Consider the following 22,096-nt stretch of genomic DNA (forward strand, 5'->3'; position numbering starts at 1 on the left):
CATTGTAATAAGAGATTCATTATGAGGCTGGATTGGGGTAGTAGACTCTAGCAACATTTCTCACCGAGGTTTTTCCCATCTTGGGTTTTCCTCGTATATGGTGGTGTTATGTGATGTCCCTTTTATGTGTGAGTGCATTTGTGTTAGTCTCTCATCTAACCGGTAAGTCTGCATTCGGTTAGATCTGTTAACCGGTATAGTCACATAGGTTAGTCAAAGGGAAAAGTTTGAGAACCACTAATTCACCCCCCTCTCAGTGGTAAATTGTGTCTAACAATTGGTTTCAGAGCCCTAGGTTCCTAGTTGATAATATTTCTCTAGGGTATGATGTATGGATGTCTATTGTAAACGACTGCCCTAGTAAAGTTAGTCCTCCCATTGATTTGGATGCAGAAAGAAGAAACCAATGCAATGAAGTAGCAATGAAGGCTATACTCTATGGGCTAACATATGATGTCTCCTCTCAGGTGGACACATGCAGATCTGCAAAAATCTTATGGGATAGATTGAAGAAGCTCTATGGAAATGAGCCTGCTACTGTAGAACTAGCTTGTAAAGATAGAATGGGAAATGCATGTCATGTATCTGTAGATGATGAAGGTAGATCTGCTAGATGCTACAACAATGATGATGAAGGAACCCACCTCTTCATGGCTCAAGAATTAGAAGATGAGAGGAACACATCTGAGAATGATCATGCAAATCACTCCTACCGGCAAGATGTGTTTGGAAGTGATAGTGAAGGAGAAGAAGAAGATGAAGCTGAAGTTGATCTTGAAGGTGAACTTGTAAATGCACTTGAAGAACTAAGTAAAGTAAGAAATAAATACAAGCTATTCAAGATTACTGCTATAATGGAGCAAAATCGGTTGATAAAATGCCTTGAAGAATATGAGAAATGTATCTCAGAGTTGAAGTCTCAACAAGGAGACACCAAGGAGTGTCGATGCAGTGATCTAGCCTCTAAGATAGAAGCAAAAGATAAAGAATATCAACAGCTGCTTCGAGAAATGGAGATTCTGCAAAATGACCTTGAGAAAATGTCAGGATGAGCTCAAGGTAAGAATTTGGTTTGATGGTAGCAGTGATGCCTTGGACAAGATGTTGAAAAAGAAAAAGCATTCCAAGGACATCAAAGGATTAGGAAGTGGTTCTGGTGAATGCTCCACCAACAAGAATGTCCCCCACAATGACATTTTGTTTGTCTCCTCAAATGGAGAGAACAAGGGATAAACCTTCACTGTTTGAAATACTTCCCAGAAGACAGTTGATCTAACTACAACCGGTGAATACTTGTAAACAAGGATGAGGAGCAGTGCTGTAAGAAGGAGGAATACTGTAGATCCCAAAGGAAAAGGGAAAATGGGAGAAAATAGCTTCACCGAAAGCAAGAACATGAGAAGACAACAAAGAAGACCTCCTACTAGTAGAAGACAAGGAAATTCTACCACCCACAAGACAAAACAAGTGTGGGGGAAGAAGAGATCAAATGGAAGAATTCCAAAAAATGGACAACCCATGATCTATCCTCAAAGAAGGAGAAATGGAGATGCCAGACCGATAAGATCTCCCCATGCATGGCAGAATAAGTTTGTAAATTTTAAACCTTCCTTCTTAGGTTCTTGCTTTGAATGTAATGGTCATGGCTATAGGGAAGAAGAATGTAGAAAGGGATCTAGAAGGAATAATCTAGGATCTCATAGAAATCATGCATACGAGAAAAATGTATCAAGGAGTAGATGCATACATAACTCCTCTCCCAGTTATGCATATAGTGTTTTCTTTAACTGCAATGGATTTGACCATAGAGAGTTTGAATGCAAGAAGAGGAACTTGTAGTTTCATGGAAGCTGGTATAGAAGCTATGCTCAACATAGAAATGGATAGAGAGCATATGTAAGTTAGAGACCTACATGGAGTCAAAGAAGAAATGTCCCTACAGGATCAAGAGGACCACTGGTTCCGGTAGCCAGTTACAGTAACATGACTAGAAGAAGATGGTTAAACCGACATGTTAGAAGGTTCCCCAATCATGAAGTTGGGATGGATATTGTGTGCTACTATAGCACCACTTCCAGTTGTGATGCAAAATCCATAAATGTAAGGACCCATTAGCAAAAGAAAGTGAGACCTGCTCCCAAGACTGAAAATGGGAAGAAGAATGTGACCAAGTAGGTATGGAGAAAGAAGCATGAAGATGCAACCATGGATCAACACTGTGCATTAAATGCACAGGTGATATCTCCTAAGGCCTAAAGGAGATGCAGGACCTCAGGGGGAGTAACATATTGACAATATCATTCACCCACTCAGTGAAGGACACTTGGAAGAACAAGATGCTACCAGTATGAAGGATATAAATGAGAAGATAAGTGTGTGTAGTGGCTACCTTGGCTACACACTTACATATCAGGATTGGATCACTACTGCATGTTTCAATGGATGCACATTATCAATTTAAATCAGATGTAAAGTGACACAAAATGTCAGGAGCTACAGGAAGGTGCTCCGGTAGTGATGATGGACTGGTAGAAGAAATTGGTATGTGCAGGATGTTATCAACATGAATGCTAACATGTACTTGGAGGGTATGTAAGAAAATGAGGTTGGAGATCATTACATTAGCCCCGATAACATGGAATGGAAGTTATGTCTCAGGTGGTGTTGATGAAGACCTGAATGAAATATGTTGGCCTGATTGTTGATCATGCAGGATCATCTCATAGGATGTGGTAGATATAATGGATCTGATAGATCATTGGGTGATCATAGTTGCAAAACTCAACTGATATAAGGTGTTGGTGAGAATTCTAGGTTAGGAGCTAACAAGAATTGAGGACCTAAGATGTATGACTCAGGGGGAGTTCAAGTGCTTATGAAGCAGAGTCGATTAAACTTGTGAGGATACTGACTGCCCAAACTACAGATGATGAAAATTGCTGTAGGAATACCCAGGAGAATTTCATGGTTAAGGGTATCTACTTGTCATTTGGTTGGTTGTATTCATAGTACAATCACACTTGATTCTAAAGAAATTTGGGAGCAAAGAGGAGGTAATGCAATCTAATCGGCAGGTAAGCAAAATTCACTGACAATCCTTCTACAATTGAGTGCTTTAAAAATTGGTATAAAATTTGCATACTCAATTGGTGTCAGTTGGTGGTTGAGTTCTCCATCTCAAGTGCATTAACTTGAGAAGATGTAACAATTAGTACCATAAGAGGAGATGCATCTGGTAAAGAAGAAAAGGGAGAGAAAGATTTCTGTCAGTGCCCGATAGATACACAACAGAGTGATATCTTGACAGTGCCCTTTGCCATTGTTGTCAAAGGGGGAGAAAGATTATGTAGTATGCCAGATACTACATGTGTTGACATCAATTCCAAAGGGGGAGATTGTTGGCATTGTGTTGTCATTGATGTCAACCGACATAGAAGGACAACTGGTATGGGAATATAGTTGATATGTAGTCATTAATGTCAACTAGTGTTATAGGTCACCGGTAAGGAAGAGAATGTCATTCAGAGGAATGATCACTGGAGTCACCAATACACAAGTTAGTGTTTGACTTATGTGGATGAAATGGATAGGTTACCGGTACAGTCTATCACCGATAAGGAAAAAATGTCATCTAGTAAAAGTTGTGTTGATAGCGAGTAGTTGCCAACTGGAAAGCTTATGACCAGTGTACAAATAGGATGAGCAAGGTGCTTGAGCTGTTATTTGTGATGAAGAGGTGGAATGCTACCTAAATCACATCAACATAGGAGGAGAAGGATGTACAAGTCACCAATATGTTGTGTGGATGTAGAAAAGAAGGACTCCTATCAGATAAAGATGTAGTCACCATGTGAAGAGATGACTAAAAATGAATGTGATAACACCAGATCACATGTGCCTATTTGAAGATATGCTACACAAACAGGGAAGCCACATGAGTGCATTGTAGGATGCAGATGACAAGGATTCACTACTATTGGTAAGTGGAGCTTATCTCCTATTATGCATAGTGTGCATCATAGTTTTGTGAGACAAAGGAAGAAGAGGTAAAGGCAGGTGTTTGAAGGCTCACACTGGATCTACCAATGAATCAAAGGAATGCCTCAAGTGCATGAAATCAAGAATATACACTAGACAGAAAAAGAAGGCATGTTGAGCTACCAGGATAGATGAAGTGTGATGGGTTTATCACTTTGAGAAATTGGTTGAGATATGGTCTAGGTTGATGAAGAAGAAGGCAAGGCTGAGTAGTTGCAGATAGAGAAAAATGGCCAGATTGAAGATGAAGTCAGTTGAAGGTTGATGACATGGTGTCATCAAGAGTGTTTACCGATATGTATGTCAATTGGTAATATGGACAAGGTGCAGATGCAGATGACTCCCATTTGACAAAGATGTGCATAAGGTAGGTTAGCAAGAATGATGATAGGTTGAGAGTTCCACCAGAAGAGAAGAAAGGTGCAAGGATGATGACATACCGGTTAAGGGTTAATTAACCAGCAGGGTTAGTAAGTCGGTAGATGACCCGGTAATGGATTTGATCGATGTTCCAATCCATACTGATACAGATGATCAAGCAAAGGTGGATGCCAACGTTGCCATGTGGAGATGAAGTGGCATGCATGCATAGTTCGGTGTGTTGAGCCAGTGAAGTGTCAGGCAACAAGGTAGTTGGTGATAGGTCGACATTTATGTTGACTGCGAGATTGACGGGCTGCACAACAGAGGTTTGCAGCTCAAGGTCAATGGACAACAAAGATCCATCATAGACTATTTATGTAGATCAAGGAAGGAGAAGGAAACAACAAAACCAATCTTGGTGATTGACCAAGAAATCCACTGACAAGTTAAAAGCATATTGCCAAAGATAGAAGGCGTGATCAAGAAGACACGACAATGGCAGGATTGAATATTGAGTTATAGTTCATCAATCTAGGTGATCACATCAGATGAGGTATGATTGGATTTTATTTGATTGATAAGAAAACCCTAACCGCCTGAAATTTGAATTGGCTTCTGGCAAGAAAACCAGGATATTAATATGCACGCCAAAATCATTGAAGGGTGTCACTGGATGAGAGAGTACTACTGCTGAAGGACTAAAATCAGTCAAGTGCTCATCAAGAAGAAGAGATTGAGTGTAAGGAAGAACAGGGTTGAAGTGTTCAACCAACATCAGTGAGGCAATAGACAGTCAACCACTAGGTCTGACTAAAAAGAGAACTGACAGTGACCACACCGACACACAAGAGTTGCAGAAGATTGCAGAGAAGGAAAGAAGGGGATCGGTAGAGTGTCGTACCGGTGAAGAGCAATAGTGTAGCAGAGAGAATCGACAAAGAGAAGAACCGACAGAAAGCTAAACCTACAGAGAAGGAGAAGAGATTGAACTAGCAAGAGTACAGTAGTGAGCAGAGAGCAAGGTGCAGTAGAGAAAAGGTGAATAGAGAACTGACAAAGATCTGTAGAGAGGAAAACCGGTGGAGAGACATACTTGAGAGTTACAAAATTCTTTTGTAATGAGAAGATAACTTTGGTATCAAAATATGATTTTGTAATCACTGAATTGGATCTCAGTGTAGGGATTGTAGCTCCTTGGGTTGGTGCCCTAAATCAGGGGTTGGTGCTCCTTACATCGGTGCCCTAAACATTATAATCAGAGATTCATTGTGAGATTGGATTGGAGTAGTAGACTCCAACAACATTTCTCACTGAGGTTTTTCCCATCTTGGGTTTTCCTCGTATATGCTAGTATTATGTGATGTCCCTTTTATGTATGAGTGCATTTGTGTTAGTCTCCCATCTAATCGGTAAGTATGCATTCAGTTAGATCTATTAATCAGTATACTAACATAGGTTAGTCAAAGGGAAAAGTTTGAGAACCACTGATTCACCCCCCTCTCAGTGGTACATTGTGTCTAACAGATACATGTATGGTTGTCCTAACAAAATAGAGCACATACATGCAAAGGAACTACACCACAAATTACTTCATCCTTGAATAGTTTTATTAAACATGAGAGATGACATTGCTTGTTTACCTGTATATCTCACCATTTTCTTGTTCATCCCATGGAGTAGGGTTGTGAATCTACTACTATCCTTAAATTCAATCTTTTAATGGTCTCGATAAAAATTAAATTATTTTCGTTGCAAATATCAACAATGAAATGTATATCTTTTCCTCTAACCCACATCTACAAATTAAATTATCACTCTTTATCATCAAAGGAAATATCTTTATAGTATCAATTGTAGCATATGGGACCATGTCAATGGCCTACTCACTATCTTTTTTATCAAAAGAGTTCATTGTTAATGATTTAGGTTCAACATCCTCTCCATGTGTTTGTTATCATATTTTTAATAGTTTGACAATCCTTGCTACTCTTGAATGTTTATTCTTAACACCATTAAAGGTTGTATTTTATAGAGGTCAAAAGCTTTGTGAGACATCAAAAAGAGGAACTCATATCTTCTCTTTTGAACTTCTCTAACTTGACCTTTGAAATTCCTTCAAAAACATGCAATAAAAACATAGTTTTGCTTCTAAAATGTGTTGTCAATGTTGTTGTACAATATATTTTATATTTTTATTTAGAAAATGAATTAAATATTAAACCAAGTCATGCTCCTTTGGTAATTAAATATTCATTAATTATTTTTCTAAAATTCACTATTTTTTCCTCCATTTTGACACATGAATTGAAAGAATAAGACAAGAATGGAATGCCAAAGATCAATTGTATTATGAGAACTTATAACACTTCACATGATTTTCTTAAAGCACCAACCTACACCAAATATATAAAAAATCAAACATGGAAATAAAATTATTTTTTGGTGTTGTAGGATTTCTTGTTAGCTGAGATTCAAAGTTACAAAAAGTAATTTCTATAGGATACATAGATGGTTGTAATTGAAAATATATCTCTTTGATTAAATAAAATGACAAGAAATAACAATAATGGGATAAGTATAATTAAATTATTGTTTCATAATACAACATTGTAATACAAAATGTTAAAGGAAAGAAAGAAAATTAATTTTAACACAATATTTTGAGTATCAGGTTAACTTTTCGTAGAAGTAAAGGATATTATAGAAACCATAAGAGTATCATATATGATTTTTAAAGCTATTGATGTTATTCTTCAAGTATAAATGTGTGTGCTATTTATTTTGAATGTATAAATATTAATAGTAAAAAACGATGAATATAATGATGGTCCATCACTTGATAATAAATGTGAGATGGATGGCTTGATAATAAATGTGAGATGGATGAAGTAGTTAATTAAATATTTTATGTTTTTTAATCTAATTTATTCTTTTACTACCTAGATGTGTTCTCTATTGATGTTGTTTTTTTATATTCATCTTTAAAGATACTTTAATTTTTTTTTAATCTTTTTCTTATATTAATATTATTCATCTCATTATTCAAATATCATGATATTGATTTCAAATTATATACAAATTTGATAATGATATAAGTAAGATATTGTATTGAACTAAATTTTAATTTATGGAACAGGTTTAGGCAATATGGATTATGGGAGAGATATGCAGAGATATATCCAGATAAAGACTTAGTATATACAATAGGTGTTGATGACTTCAAAAAAGATTGGTTTTTTGCCCATGTTACCAGGTTCTCTTTCTCTCTCTCTAGAATACATGTAAATGATAAAATGTAATATCAATCACAATATATATATGTGGGAACACATCCACGCCCCCCCCGCAAAAAAAAAATGTAAAAATTTATAAATATAAATGTAAAATATAAATATTTAGTTTATTTACTTTTATTTTTAATAAAGATAAGTTTTGGGAACAAAAAGGTTTTATATGAGAACCAAAGCTAAAAATTTCTTCTTGGAATATCATGTCCACAAAGGAAGTATCTAAAGATGCCTTAGGATAATAATTTGAGAAAAATAATACTGTTATGATGAGATTCAACTCCTAGCTATGAAGAAGATGAACCAACATATCTATTAATATTTCTTAGATAAAATATTACTAAATTGTTATAGTTAAAACAAGATCTATATTTAAAGGTCAGATCTTCTTGTAACCCAATTGTTGTTTGTAATAAAACATTTGAAATTAAGCCAAAACACCTCTTTTAATTCCAATGAAATATCTATTTCAACATGAAATTTGCTAGGACTAAGGTACTAGGCAAATTATTCACCTTGAAATTATTAGGTCTAAATGAATTATTTTAATAATATAATATTATAAAACACTCTTTCTACAAGAAAAACAAGAGTCCACTTAAATTAAATCTTTAGATTGAATTATTGACATTCTTCACCATGTGGTATTTAAATGTTATGATGGTTGCAAGAAGGACCATTAAATAAGAGATTACTTTGGTGGACAACATTTGAGAATGACATTTGGGGATGACCCTTTGGTGAAATGGTGGGGCTTCTTGCCTGTAGTGCCTACAACCTAGGTTCAAACCCCCACGGGTTCGTCTCTACCATGTTAACAATGGAGCATGCTTTACTATGGGGAGAACCTTGGAGAAATGGTGGGGCTTCTTTCCTATAGAGCCTACATCCCTGGTTCAAACCATAAATACTAAAGAATAGGAATATCAATGGAGGGAACAACGGAAGGAACAACGTTTGCAGGGGGAAATTTGAATTCAAGAAATGGAGGGAACAACGATGCTGGTTCCTCCGGGTCTGACTCCACTACAGCTTGAGGACAAACATTTGATGATGAGGATGGAAGACAGGATGGGGATCCACAAACATGGGACCCTCCTCCTGATCCCAAAAACTTAAAAAATTCTCAAGATTCAAGCCCCGAGGCGGTGCAGATCGACTCAGAAAATACCAAGGAGGGGAAAATACCTAAACCATGGAATAGTCTCTTCGCTAGACAAGCATCTGGTAAACCGACTGGTAAATCATCTTTCCCCTTTGTGAAGGGTATATCAGACAATAGAATAGGTAAACTTGCGATTGAGATTCTTGATTTGGTTATTGACCATAGTATCTCTTTAATGACTCTTTATCTGGTGGGGAAACTTGTTGGACCCCAACCTAATATTGAGGATGTTAGATCCTGTTGGCATTATGTGAACCAACATGATGACAAAATGATATTGTATGTTGTCATTGATGTCAATATGAGACATGGTGAGAACCGGCACATGTGATAGGTGAAGAGAGAGGAATCGACATATATATGAACCGGTTTATATGCCAAAGTGGAGCGGCATATTTGTTCAAGGTGAATCGGCATGTAGTTATGAGAACTGGCACATGGAAGCATTGTATGATTACCGGTTGGTAGGTAGCTTCCACTTTGGGGTTTCTAGTTGGAGTACCTCAAGTCTGTGTGACTCAATCGGTGATCTTTGTGTGATGAGTTAGTAGTATGATGGAGGACAGATCGTGTTGCCATGTAAGCTCTGTGCGCGTGAAGGATCTTGCATGAAGAAGACTATTCCTATCTACCTTGGGAATGTGTGAAGTCTATCAAATGGTGATAACGCGTGATGGGTTATCCGCTACCATGAAAATGGTGGATAATGGACGATGGAGAATGTCTTGAGATCGATTCAAGATTGTTACATTTAATGTAGTATGATTCAACGGTCAAAATCGAACCATTTGAATTGCTTAATCTAACAGGTTTAGAGTTTAGGGTTTTTGCTACTAACTGTATGTTTCCTATAAGGTTGATGTTGTGTTTCTTTCTGAAGTTGTTGGCAAAAGTTGTGAGTGTGTATCCAAGGGAAGTGATACGTGTTTCTTGCCAGACCAAAGGAGAGAAGAGATATCTGCAAAGTGAATGTGCAGAAGGTGAAGAGGAGCCAAAAACGGATCTGCATTAGCATTGGGTGCTATTAACAGATCATTGTAATACCTGTTGATCTCTAACCATTTCAATAGTTGTAAAATCCCCTAACAAGGTAGCCTTAACTAGCTTGATTCAAAATCCCTTAAATCGGGTGGTCTTAACTAGCTTGTTTTAAATCCCTTAACCGGGTAACTCGAGGCTAATGAGTTCTGAGAAGCTTGAGAAGCTTAGGAGATCCTTTCAGCTATTGAGTTCTTGAAATCCTCTAACAAGGTGACGCTACTGGGTTTAACCCTTAACCGGGTATCCCTTAACCAGGTGATCCCCAACAGGATCGGTTCCTACTAGAACCAATTGTAATGTCCTTAATCGGACAAGGCTCCTAACAGAGTAGACTTCCAAAAAGTTCAAAAAGCAGCTTGTGGGTATTCATCCCCACCGTGGTTTTTCCCAGTTGGGTTTCCACGTGAAAAATATGTGTGTCATGTGAAATCCTTTTGTCTTGTGATGCTTTGTTTTATTTGTTAAGCACATGAAGGTTCTATGTTTTATGCCTATCTATAAAACATATTGAACTCACTGTTGTGAAGATTTGATGGTTAAGTTTACTTGATTATGCATGAGAATATAATGATACTGTAGTATTGAGCTAAGAGGAAAGATTATTGAGTCACCGGTTCATGACTGATTGAGCTATACTGGATGTTACCGGTTGCACTCTGTTTTACTGATATTTCCGTTTGTCAGTCTTTTGGAGTATTTGCTGTCAAACTGGTTTTTGACTGTATTTGTGTTTGTACTGATTCACCCCCCCCTCTCAGTATCAGTTTGGTACTAGTGGTTCATCATTGAGTTATCAATTGGTATTAGAGCACCTCCAGGTCCTTTGTGTTGTAAGCCTAACCGCTTGAGGAAAAGATCCTAGACAAATGATGAAGAGGGAAGGTCCAAAGTTTAGCAGGGAAAATTTTGGTATATGGAAAGACAGGATGAAGATATTCATCAAAAGCATGGGTGTTCAACACTGGAGTTATGTTGAAAATGTATATGTTGTTCCTACCAGTACTCTCACCGATGACCAAAAGAGAGAGATACAAGAAAATGGGCAAGTCATGGAAGCCCTCATCAGTAGTTTATCTGACATTGAGTTTATTGATGTTCAGGACAAGGCAAACCCCAAAGAGGTATGGGATGCTCTTGAAAATATCTATGGTGGTGATGAGCATGTAAAATAGGCTAATGAAGAAAGCCTGAGAGGGAAATTTGAAGACATGCTGATGGTTGAAGTAGAGACCATTCAATAGTATGGAATAAGAATCAAAATAGTTGTTGGAGAAATCAAGAGTGCAGGTGGCAAAATAGAAGATTCCATTGTGGTAAGTAAAGTCCTAAGATCCCTGTTGTCGGTCTATGCAATACAGGTTGCTGCTATTCAGGAGCTAAGATCAATAGACAAGTCTAAGGCATCCTTGGATTCCATCATAGCCAAGTTGACAGCCTATGAACTGAATAGTTTTGATGGCAGTGTTCAAAAGACAGAATCAGCTTTTAAAGCTTCTGCTATACCATCCAGAAAAGGAAAAGAGGCTAGCACTAGTGGGGAACCTAGTCAGAAAAGAGAAATGAAGGATGAAGAGTTTTTGATGGAATTTGAAGCTCTTCTAGCCAGGAGATTTCCAAAAGGGACTGGTAAATACAAAGGTAAGCTTGCTTTGAAATGTTTTTCCTATAACCAGATAGGACATATTGCTATGAACTGTCCTAATAGTGACAACAAGGATAAACCGAACAGGTTCAAGAAATTCAAAGGAGGGAACCGGGGAAACTATTTTGTAGTAGTTGATGAAGGTGTCACAGATGAGGAATCAGAAGATGAAGAGAATGAAGACATTGTGTTTGTTGCTGTAAAGGAATATGTGGCAGACAAGAAGGCTCTTGTCTCTCGGTTTGAAAATTCAAATGAATGGATCATTGACAGTGGCTATTCTCACCATATGATTGGTGACCAGAGCAAGTTTTTATCCTTAGAGGAGTATGATGGTGGTGTGGTTTGCTTTGGAAATGATGCACCATGCATGGTCAAAGGCAGAGGGTCCATCTCTTTGAATGGAAAGAGTAGTGCTGACAATGTGTACTAGGTTGAAGGTCTCAGACACAACCTTCTAAGTGTTGCCCAGCTAAATGATAGTGGTCTCACTCTGAAATTCAAGAATGAAGTTTGCAGAATCAAAGGTAAATATGGCAAATTGGTAGCCACCGACATGTAGACTAAAGGTAACCTATTTCATCTAAATGCAAATATAAGTACATGTCTTATGGCTAAGCTTGATGGTAGCTGGATATGGCATAGGAGATTCTGTCATGTGAAATTTGATAACATTGTGAAGGCTAGTAAGATCAAGGTAGTTAGAGGGTTGCCGGTGCTGAGCAAACTGGATAATACCTTGTGTAGAGAATGTCAATTGGGGAAAATGTCTTCCTCAACCTTTAAAGGTAAATCTTTCACTACTGACAACTTGCTTGATCTTGTGCATACTGATTTATGTGGTCCTATGAAAATGAGAAGTGTGCAGGGTGATAGGTACTTCATGATTCTCACTGATGACTGCTCAAGAATGATGTGGGTCACATTCTTGAAAGACAAGTTTGAAGCTTTTGGGAAATTCAAAGAATTCAGAGCATTAGTGGAGAAGGAAAGTGGTAAGAGGATCAAATGTATCAGAATTGATCAAGGAGGGGAATTCACTTCCAGTGAATTCAACAAGTATTGTGAAGAATTTGGCATCAAGAGACAGCTGTCTGCCCCCTGGACTCCACAACAGAATGGCCTAGTAGAGAGGAATAACCAGACTATGGTTGAAGCATCTAGAACCATGTTGATCCAAGGAAAGGTTGCTCACACCTTCTAGAGAGAAGTAGTGAGCAGTGCAGTCTACACTATGAACCAGGTACTCATCAAAAAGGGTAAGGACAAAACTCCTTATGAGTATTGGACCGGTAAGACACATGTGGTTAACTACTTTAAGGTATTTGGTAGCAAATGTTACATCAAGAGGAGTGAACATCAGGGTAAATTTGAAGCTAAATGTGATGAGGGAATATTTCTAGGATATTCCACCAAGAGTAAAGCTTACAAGTGCTACAACAATAGGACTCAAAGAATTGTGGAAAGCATTGATGTAAAAGTTTATGAATCCTCTGAGAAGACTGAGGAAACCGATAGTGAGCAAGTAGTAAATGAACCGGTTGCAACCTTCTGGGAACTGGTTGTTAGTCAATTGAGTACCAGTAACAGTGTTCCTGAACCGATGAATGCTGATACTGATGAAGATGAGGATGAAGAAGAAAAGAAAGAAGAACCAGTTAAGACCATTCCTCAGTATGTCAAGTTGAATCATGATCCCAAGAAGATCATAGGTGATAAGGATGTAGGAATCCTTACAAGAAGAAAGATCAGAGAAAACTCATGTATGATCTCTGAATTTGAGCCTAAGTCATTCAAAGAGGCTCATAAAGATGAAGATTGGATCAAGGCAATGGAAGAAGAACTTGACTAGATAGAGAAAAATGGTACATGGTCCTTGGTACCCAGACCAGAGCATAAAAATGTCATTGGCACCAAATGGGTGTTCAGAAATAAGTTGAATGAGGATGGCACAGTGATTAGGAATAAAGCCAGACTGGTATGCAAAGGATATGCTCAAGAAGAAGGTGAAGACTATGGGGAAACCTTTGCTCCTATAGCCAGACTGGAAGGAGTTCGTATGCTTCTTGCATATGCAGCTTTTAAGAGATTCAAGGTATATCAAATGGATGTAAAATCTGCATTTCTAAATGGTGTACTTGAAGAGGAGGTGTATATTGAGCAACCAGATGGGTTTTCCCTATCTGAAGATAGTGACATGGTATGTAGGCTACATAAAGCATTATATGGTCTAAAGCAAGCACCTAGGGCATGGTATGAGCGTCTACATTCCCATCTTGTGAAGATTGGATTTGAGAGAACAAGTGAAGACAACAATATCTACTTGAAATTTGAAGGAGATCAGACCCTGATCTGTGAATTTTTTTGTTGATGACATCATCTTTGGTGGAGATGATAAGATGAGTCATGAGTTTGCTGATGAGATGAAGAAAGAGTTTGAGATGTCACTTATAGGGGAGATTAAGCTCTTCATTGGATTGTAGATCTAGCAGATGGAAGATGGAATCTTCATCACTCAATCCAAATATGTCAAAGAGGTGCTGAAGACTTTTGGCATGGAAGATAGGAAAACCGTTTGGTACACCGATGGTGACCGGTTGCAAATTGACAAAAGAAGATGATTCTGCACTGGTTGATGAGAAGGAATACCGATCAATGATTGGTAAGTTGCATTATGTAGTGCATAGTAGACCGGATATTGTACATGTAGTTGGCATCACTGCAAGGTTCCAAAACAGTCCAAGAGAATCTCACTTAAGTGTAGTCAAGCAGATTCTTAGGTATCTGAAGGGAACAATTGACTATGGATTGTGGTACCCATACAACAATAATTTCAATCTGAAAGTATTCACAGATGCTGATTGGGATGGTAATGTGGATGACCGAAAGAGCACAAACAGTGGTGCATTCTTTCTCGGTGGTAGATTGGTCTCATGGATGAGTAAAAAATAGAGTTGCATCTCTTAGTCTATAGCAGAAGTGGAGTATGTTGCAGCTTTCATGAACTACACTCAGACAATCTAGATGAAGCATGTACTGGAAGGCTTCAAGATCCTTGTATCTGAACCAGTAAGTATATTTTGTGATAACACAAGTGCTATCAATATATCAAAGAATTCAGTTTTACATTCTAGAACCAAGCATTTTGAGCTTAAGTATCATTTCTTGAGGGAAAAGGTTTAGAATAAAGAGATTGCACTGGAGCATGTGTCTAGTAAGGAGCAGTTAGTAGACATATTCACCAAGCCTCTCGCAAAAACAACATTTGTGCATTTGAGAGGTGAATTAGGGGTATTGCCTCTTCAGGAGGTGAACTAAAAGTGATTGTTCCACATCAGTCAGGTACTAGAAAGACAAAGTTTTGGTTGTTTGGTGTGCTGAAGGATGCTACTCCTCAGGGGGAGCAACATGATGAAACAGAAATGATTGTACCTCCACTTTCGCATTGTTGTCAAAGGGGGAGAAGGAGTGAAGCGAAAAGATATCTGCAACAAATGCAGAGAAGATGTGAAGTAGAGAAGATATCTTTTGTGTATTGCCATCAATGCCAAAGGGGGAGATTTTGGCATTATGTGAACCAGCATGATGATAAAATGATATTGTATGTTGTCATTGATGTCAATATGAGACATGGTGAGAACTGGCACATGTGATAGGTGAAGAGAGAGGAACCGGCATATATATGAACCGGTTTATATGCCAAAGTGAAGCGGCATATTTGTTCAAGGTGAACCGGCATGTAGTTATGAGAACCGACACATGGAAGCATTGTATGACTACCGGTTGGTAGGTAGCTTCCACTTCAGGGTTTCTGGTTGGAGTACCTCAAGTCTGTGTGACTCAATCGGTGATCTTTGTGTGATGAGTTAGTAGTATGATGGAGGACAAATCGTGTTGCCACGTAAGCTCTGTGCGCGTGAAGGATCTTGCATGAAGAAGACTATTCCTATCTACCTTGGGAATGTGCAAAGTTTGTCAAATGGTGATAACGCGTGATGAGTTATCCGCCACCATGAAAAAGGTTGATAATGGATGATGGAGAATGTCTTGAGATCGATTCAAGATTGTTGCATTTAATGCAGTATGATTCAATGGTTAGAATCAAACCGTTTGAATTGCTTAACCTAATAGGTTTAGGGTTTAGGGTTTTTGCTACCAACCTATATATTTCCTATAAGGTCGATGTTGTGTTTCTTTCTGAAGTTGTTGGCAAAAGTTGTGAGTGTGTATCCAAGGGAAGTGATACGTGTTTCTTGCCAGACCAAAGGAGAGAAGAGATATCTGCAAAGTGAATGTGTAGAAGGTGAAGAGGAGCCAAAAATAGATCTGCATTAGCATTGGGTGCTATTAACAGATCATTGTAATACCTGTTGATCTCTAACCATTTCAATAGTTGTAAAATCCCCTAACAGGGTAGCCTTAACTGGCTTGATTTAAAATCCCTTAAATCGGGTGGTCTTAACTAGCTTGTTTTAAATCCCTTAATCGGGTAACTTGAGGCTAATGAGTTCTGAGAAGCTTGAGAAGCTTAGGAGATCCTTTCAGCTATTGAGTTCTTGAAATCCTCTAACAAGGTGACCCTACCAGGTTTAACCCTTAACCGGGTGGTCCCTAATAGGATCGGTTCCTACCAGAACCAATTGTAATGTCCTTAATCAGACAAGGCTCCTAATAGAGCAGACTTCCAAAAAGTTCAAAAAGTAGCTTGTGGGTATTCATCCCCACTGTGGTTTTTCCCTATTGGGTTTCCACAAGAAAAATATGTGTGTCATGTGAAATCCTTTTGTCCTGTGATGCTTTGTTTTATCTGTTAAGCAAATGAAGGTTCTATGTTTTATGCCTGTCTATAAAACATATTGAACTCATTGTTGTGAAGATCTGATGGTTAAGTTTACTTGATTATGCATGAGAATATAATGATACTGTAGTATTGAGCTAAGAGGAAATCTTATTGAGTGACCGGTTCATGACTGATTGAGCTATACTGGATGTTACCGGTTGCACTTTATTTTACCGATATTCCTATTTGTCAGTCTTTTGGAGTATTTGCTGTCAAACCAGTTTTTGACTGTATTTGTGTTTGTACTAATTCACCCCCCCTCTCAGTATCAGTTTGGTACTAGTGGTTCATCTTTGAGTTATCAGATCCTTTGTTAAGAGAAAATGGAGAATGAAAGGACAGGTTGAAGTCTCTGCCCTGCCTAGAGGTTTTTTTGTGTTCTCCTTTTCATGTGGGGAAGATCTGGAAGTGGTTCTAAGTGGTGGCCCCTGGATCTTTTGTAAATCCTCTCTTTCTGTTAGAAAATGGACCCCTAATATGGAACTAAATGAATCTTTTTTTGAATCTACTCCAGTATGGGTTAGGCTGCCTGGGCTACCATTGGAATACTGGGTGGAGGATGTTTTCTCAGGAATTGCTAACTCCTTTGGGGAGCTTATTGCGATAGACCCAATGATCGTAGCTCGCAAGAGATTGGTGTATGCACACATCTGCGTCAACATATCATAGAATATGGATCTCCCAAGTACTATTGACATAAACTCCAAACTTGGGTTATTGGAACAAGCCATTGAATTTGAATCTCTCCCTTTTGTGTGTTTCTCTTGCAAAAAAGTAGGTCACTGGGCTAAGGCTTGCCCCAACAACCCTAAAAGACCTGTGATTAAAGAAAAAAATGTTCACAAACCATTTTGGAAAGAAAAAAATAACAACAAATATTGCAACAAGTTAGAAGAAAAAAGTGGAAACCTGGTAAACAAACCAGAACATTAGAAAGTTGACTCCACTGACCCTCCTAAAGACCCCCCCTGGAGGGGAACAAGAAGAATGAAACCAAGGAGTTTGAGATCAAAATAGGCAATACCTTTGAGGCCCTTCAGTCACAGGAGAAGGAGAATGAAGTCAGTGCAGAGACACTTGAAGATGGTGAGATTGAGGATATCACTGACTTTCATCATGAGGAGCTACATGAACCCATATCAAAGAAAGAAGAACCCTATTTAGGGGAAGAGCTTCAAGAACAGGAAATAGAAATGGGAAGGAGTAATAAGTTTGGGTCACCACAAGCAAACTTAAATGCTTTTTTCCAGAACATAGAAGTGAATATGACCACTTCATCCCAGAAAAGAGAAGATCTATGGAGCAACATGCAAGATGAATCTAGAGAAAAACAACAAGAAGAAAACACAATAGTAAATGGAAAGAAAATTAAGACCAAGAAGGCAGGAGGTCCTAATGGAGTAAAAACCAGTACCAGATCTAAGGCCGATTTTGGGGCCTCAAGATCCCCACCGAGACACAAAACTATGAAATGGAATAGGGACCAGGAGAGTAAGCAAAACATAGCTGATGGAAGGCAACGAACTATCAAGGAGTCCTGCCCCCAGGCTTCCAAATGAAATTAATATCATGGAACATCAGAGGCCTAAATGGTCTCAATAAACAAGATATATTAAGGAATCTTATTTGAGATCAAAATCCGGATATTATCCTGGTTCAGGAAACCGAAATGAGTAAAGAGAAAGTGGAGAAACTAAAGTTTTTTAAAAATGGAGGGGTCTGTGGCAGTAGCTCAAATGGAGCCTCAGGAGGGGTTGCTATATTCTAGAATAAAAGCACAACCTCTGGAGATATGATAGATGTGGATGGCAATATTTTATCCCTAAAATCTAGAAGCATCTTTGATGGTAAGGAATTTGTTATCACTAATATCTATGCCCCTAACTCCAAATCTGCTAGAAGTAAATTCTAGAATAAAGTTCAGCATAAAAGGAAAAAATTCTCTATGCATAGCTGGGTTGTGATGGGAGATTTCAATACTCCTCTGCAAGACATAGAAAAATTTGGAGGTAGTCAAGCTCAACTAGATAGCAGATCTGACCTGATGGACTTTATTAATGATAATGCTCTCATTGACTTGGATCTCAACGGGGCTTCCTACACTTGATCTAACCGAAGAGATGGTGATGATCTTATCTAGGTAAGACTTGATAGATCCCTTCTCTCTAATGATTGGATTCTTTCTCATAGTTGTTCCCTTTCTGTTATTAATAGAATTGGGTCAGATCATTATCCCATTTCCTTTGTTGCTAAGAACTCTAAGAATAATCAGAGATTCCCTTTTCATTTCGAAAAGATGTGGATCTCCCACCCTAATCTTGAAAATTCCATTGCTGAATGGTGGAATCTTGATGTTAATGGAACTGCCATGTATAAAGTTGCCAAAAAACTTAAATATGTCAAAACCAATATTAAGACCTGAACAAGAAGGTCTTTGGTGATATTTTTGATTCAAAGAAAAAATTAAAGGAGGAATTGGACTAGATACAAAATTCCATCCAAAAAGAAGGCTACAAAAAGTATTCCAAAGCCATGGAATATAAGGTCCTAGGCAACATCCACAACATTATTTCTAGGGAAGAAATATATTGGAGACAAAGATCCAGGGCTATATGGCTGAAGGCAGGGGACAAAAACGCTAAATTTTTCCACATGACTTCTCTAAAACATAAGGCAGCAAATAGAATCACAAGACTAACTGTTGAGAACAACACTCTGCTTAATAAGGATGAAATCAGGGATGAAGCTGTCAGATTCTTCAAGCAACTCCTTTCTAGTAACAAGGACCTTGATCAGACCCATCAACTCAATTTGGTTAATAATATTCCTAAGATCATAAATCCTATTTAGAATAAGGCCCTTACTGCCATCCCGTCTGCTAAAGAAATCAAAAAAGCTGTCTTCTCTTTTCAAGGGGATAAAGCTTCGGGCCCTGATGGCTTCCCTATGTTCTTCTTCCAAGAAATCTGGCATATTGTGGGGGAGGATACGGTTAATGCGGTTAAATAATTTTTTGGATCTAGAAGACTCCTTAAGGAATTGAATTCCACTTTTATAGCCTTTTTACCCAAAGTTGCTGGGGCGGATTCTATGGGAAAATTTAGGCCAATTAGCTTATGCAACTCTTTCTACAATATTATATCCAAAGTTTTGACTACTAGAATTTTGGTGGTGCTTCCCTTCATCATATCTAAAGAGAAAAAAGGCTTTGTTCCTGGTAGGTAGAGTCTGGACTCAATCATTCTTGTTCATGAGAACATTCATTTCCTTAGTGCTACAAAGAAAGAAGGTTTCTTGATAAACCTAGATCTGGCAAAGGCTTATGATAGAGTTGAGTGGGATGTTCTCTTTAAGATCATGGGGGCTTTTGGTTTTGATGATAAGATTATCAAAATAATCAAAGAACTAATCACTACTCCTATATTCTCTATTTTGGTTAATGGATCTCCAACAAACTTTTTTAAAACTTCTAGAGGGCTAAGACAAGGAGATCCCATATCTCCTATCCTTTTTACCATTTTGGCTGAAAGTATGAGCAGATTGATTCATAAGTTGAAACAAAGAAAAACTATCAAAGGTCTTCAACCTTCCTCTGCCAATGTTTTTTGCACTCATCAATAGTTTGTTGATGACACTATCCTCATGGGATATTCTTTAGTCAAGGAGGCTGATGCCTTCAAAATAGCTCTCAACTCCTATGCTTTGGCAACTGGTCAGCAAGTTAATTGGGACAAATCGGCTATTTACTTCCTCAATACTCCGGTCATAAGACAACAGAAAATTGCTAACATTATTGGGTGCAAAGTGGAAATGCTCCCTTCCACCTATTTAGGTCTTCCTTTAGGGTTGGCACCCCCAAATTCCTTCTAGAATATGATCATTGATAAAATTAATAAGAGACTTGCAGGATGGAAAGGCTCAATGTTATCTCAGGCTGGGAAAATGCAGCTCCTCCAAGCTACCCTTCAAAATCTCCCTGTTTATGCCCTCAGTTTGTTTGTTATTCTGGCTAAATTTGTTGAAGCTATGGAAAGAATCCAGAAGAGATTCTTATGGTCAAGAGTGGAAGAAAAAAAGAGAATACCTTTGTTTGCCTGGGAAAAAGTGTGTAGACCAAAGAACAAAGGAGGGTTGGGGATTAAAGTTATAAAAACCTTTAACAAAGCTCTTCTTGCCAAGCAGTTATGGAGAGCCTATGACACTAAGAAAGATTTGAATCAAATTTGGTTTGACAAATACATTAAGAATCAGACTATCCAAGGAATCCTTAACTCTGAAGATATCCCAACTGGATCCTTCATTTGGAATAGTATTACCAAATCCATAAAAGTTGCAAAAGCTGGGGTTGGATGGGTCCTTGGAAAAGGTGACAGAATAAGGTTTTGGGAAGACCCTTGGATGAAGAATGAAGCCCTTTATGATCAAAACAATAGTCAAATTATTGAAGAGTGTAAAAGGAGGTTTGGGCTTATGGTATGTGACTATTGGAAGGAGAATAAGTGGGTTAGACTTGAGGACATCCATTCTGGATTTTCCTCTCTCCAGAAAGAGTTGCTGTACTTTTCCCCTAATAAAAGCCATGATGATGTTTTCCTCTGGAAAAGTGATCCTAAAGGTGAATTCACAGTTGCTTCTACCTATAAAAACACTTTCTCTCAAACCAGCAATCCCATTTGGAGCAAAGTTTGGAACAACATCTTGATCCCTAAAGTCAACATTTTCTTTTGGCTTGCTTCTCATAATAGCACCCTTACTCTTGATAATTTAATCCAAAGGGGCTCCAAATTCCCTAATAGATGTGAGCTCTGTCAGGAGGAGGGGGAATCAGTTGATCACCTATTTTTTCACTGCTCCTTCACATGGGAAATTTGGTGCAAAATGTGGGAAAAATGGAAAATTAACTGGGTCATGAACAAGAGCATTAAGGATATCATTTGGCAATGGAATTTTCCTACCAAATGTCAAATCATCAAGAACCCATGGTCTTTGATCCTCCCCATGATATGCTAGGGCATTTGGAAAGAAAGGAATAACATGATATTTAGGGAAGATAAGTGTAATACTCAGGTAGTCTTTGAAAAAATATGCAAGGCTACAAAGGAGAACATCAACATTCCTCACAATAATAATCAGCAATGGGCTATTATTGATATGAATGATATGGAAAAAGACATCCTTACTGAATGGAACCTAATACATAAGGTCTACAGATCGGACAATAAGAAGAAGAGAGATAACATTATATGGAGGTTTCCTGATTATGACTGGATAAAGGTTAATTTTGATGGGGTGGCTAAAGGGAACCCTGAAAAGGCTGGTGGAGGTGGAGTTATTAGAAATTCTCAAGGAATTTGCATTGCTTCTTTTGCTTCCCCTTTTGGAACCCAAAATAACCATATGGTTGAAGCTTTGGCCATGCTAAAGAGCCTCCAGTTAGCTTAGGAATTCAAATTTAGAAAAATTTGGCTCAAAGGGGACTCTTTAAATATAATACAAGCCCTTAAAGGTATTAGTTCTGTTTCCTGGAATATTACCAATATTATTAAAAATGCTAAAGACATTCTAAATAACTATGTTAGCATTAATATAACCCACACCCTTAGAGAGGGCAATAAGGTAGCGGATATCCTTGCCAATGAAGGGGTCAAATTGGAGAAGGACGTCAAATACATAGGGGAAAATCACATCAAATGGGAGATTAAGGAGCAATTATACTTTGA

The 22,096-nt window shown here is 38.1% G+C and overlaps 1 protein-coding gene across 1 annotated transcript in view; it reads left to right on the forward strand.

Annotated features, from left to right (window-relative positions):
• The window catches only part of LOC131079269 (probable rhamnogalacturonate lyase B), a 132,955-nt gene that overhangs the window by 103,632 nt on the left and 7,227 nt on the right, over positions 1-22,096 (forward strand). Inside the window, exon 14 of the mRNA XM_058017176.2 lies at positions 7,538-7,654. Coding sequence (XP_057873159.2) covers positions 7,538-7,654 — 117 coding nt within the window. The remainder of the gene's footprint in view (positions 1-7,537; positions 7,655-22,096) is intronic.

The sequence above is a fragment of the Cryptomeria japonica genome, chromosome 4 (assembly GCF_030272615.1).
Source record: "Cryptomeria japonica chromosome 4, Sugi_1.0, whole genome shotgun sequence".
Lineage (NCBI taxonomy): Eukaryota > Viridiplantae > Streptophyta > Pinopsida > Cupressales > Cupressaceae > Cryptomeria > Cryptomeria japonica.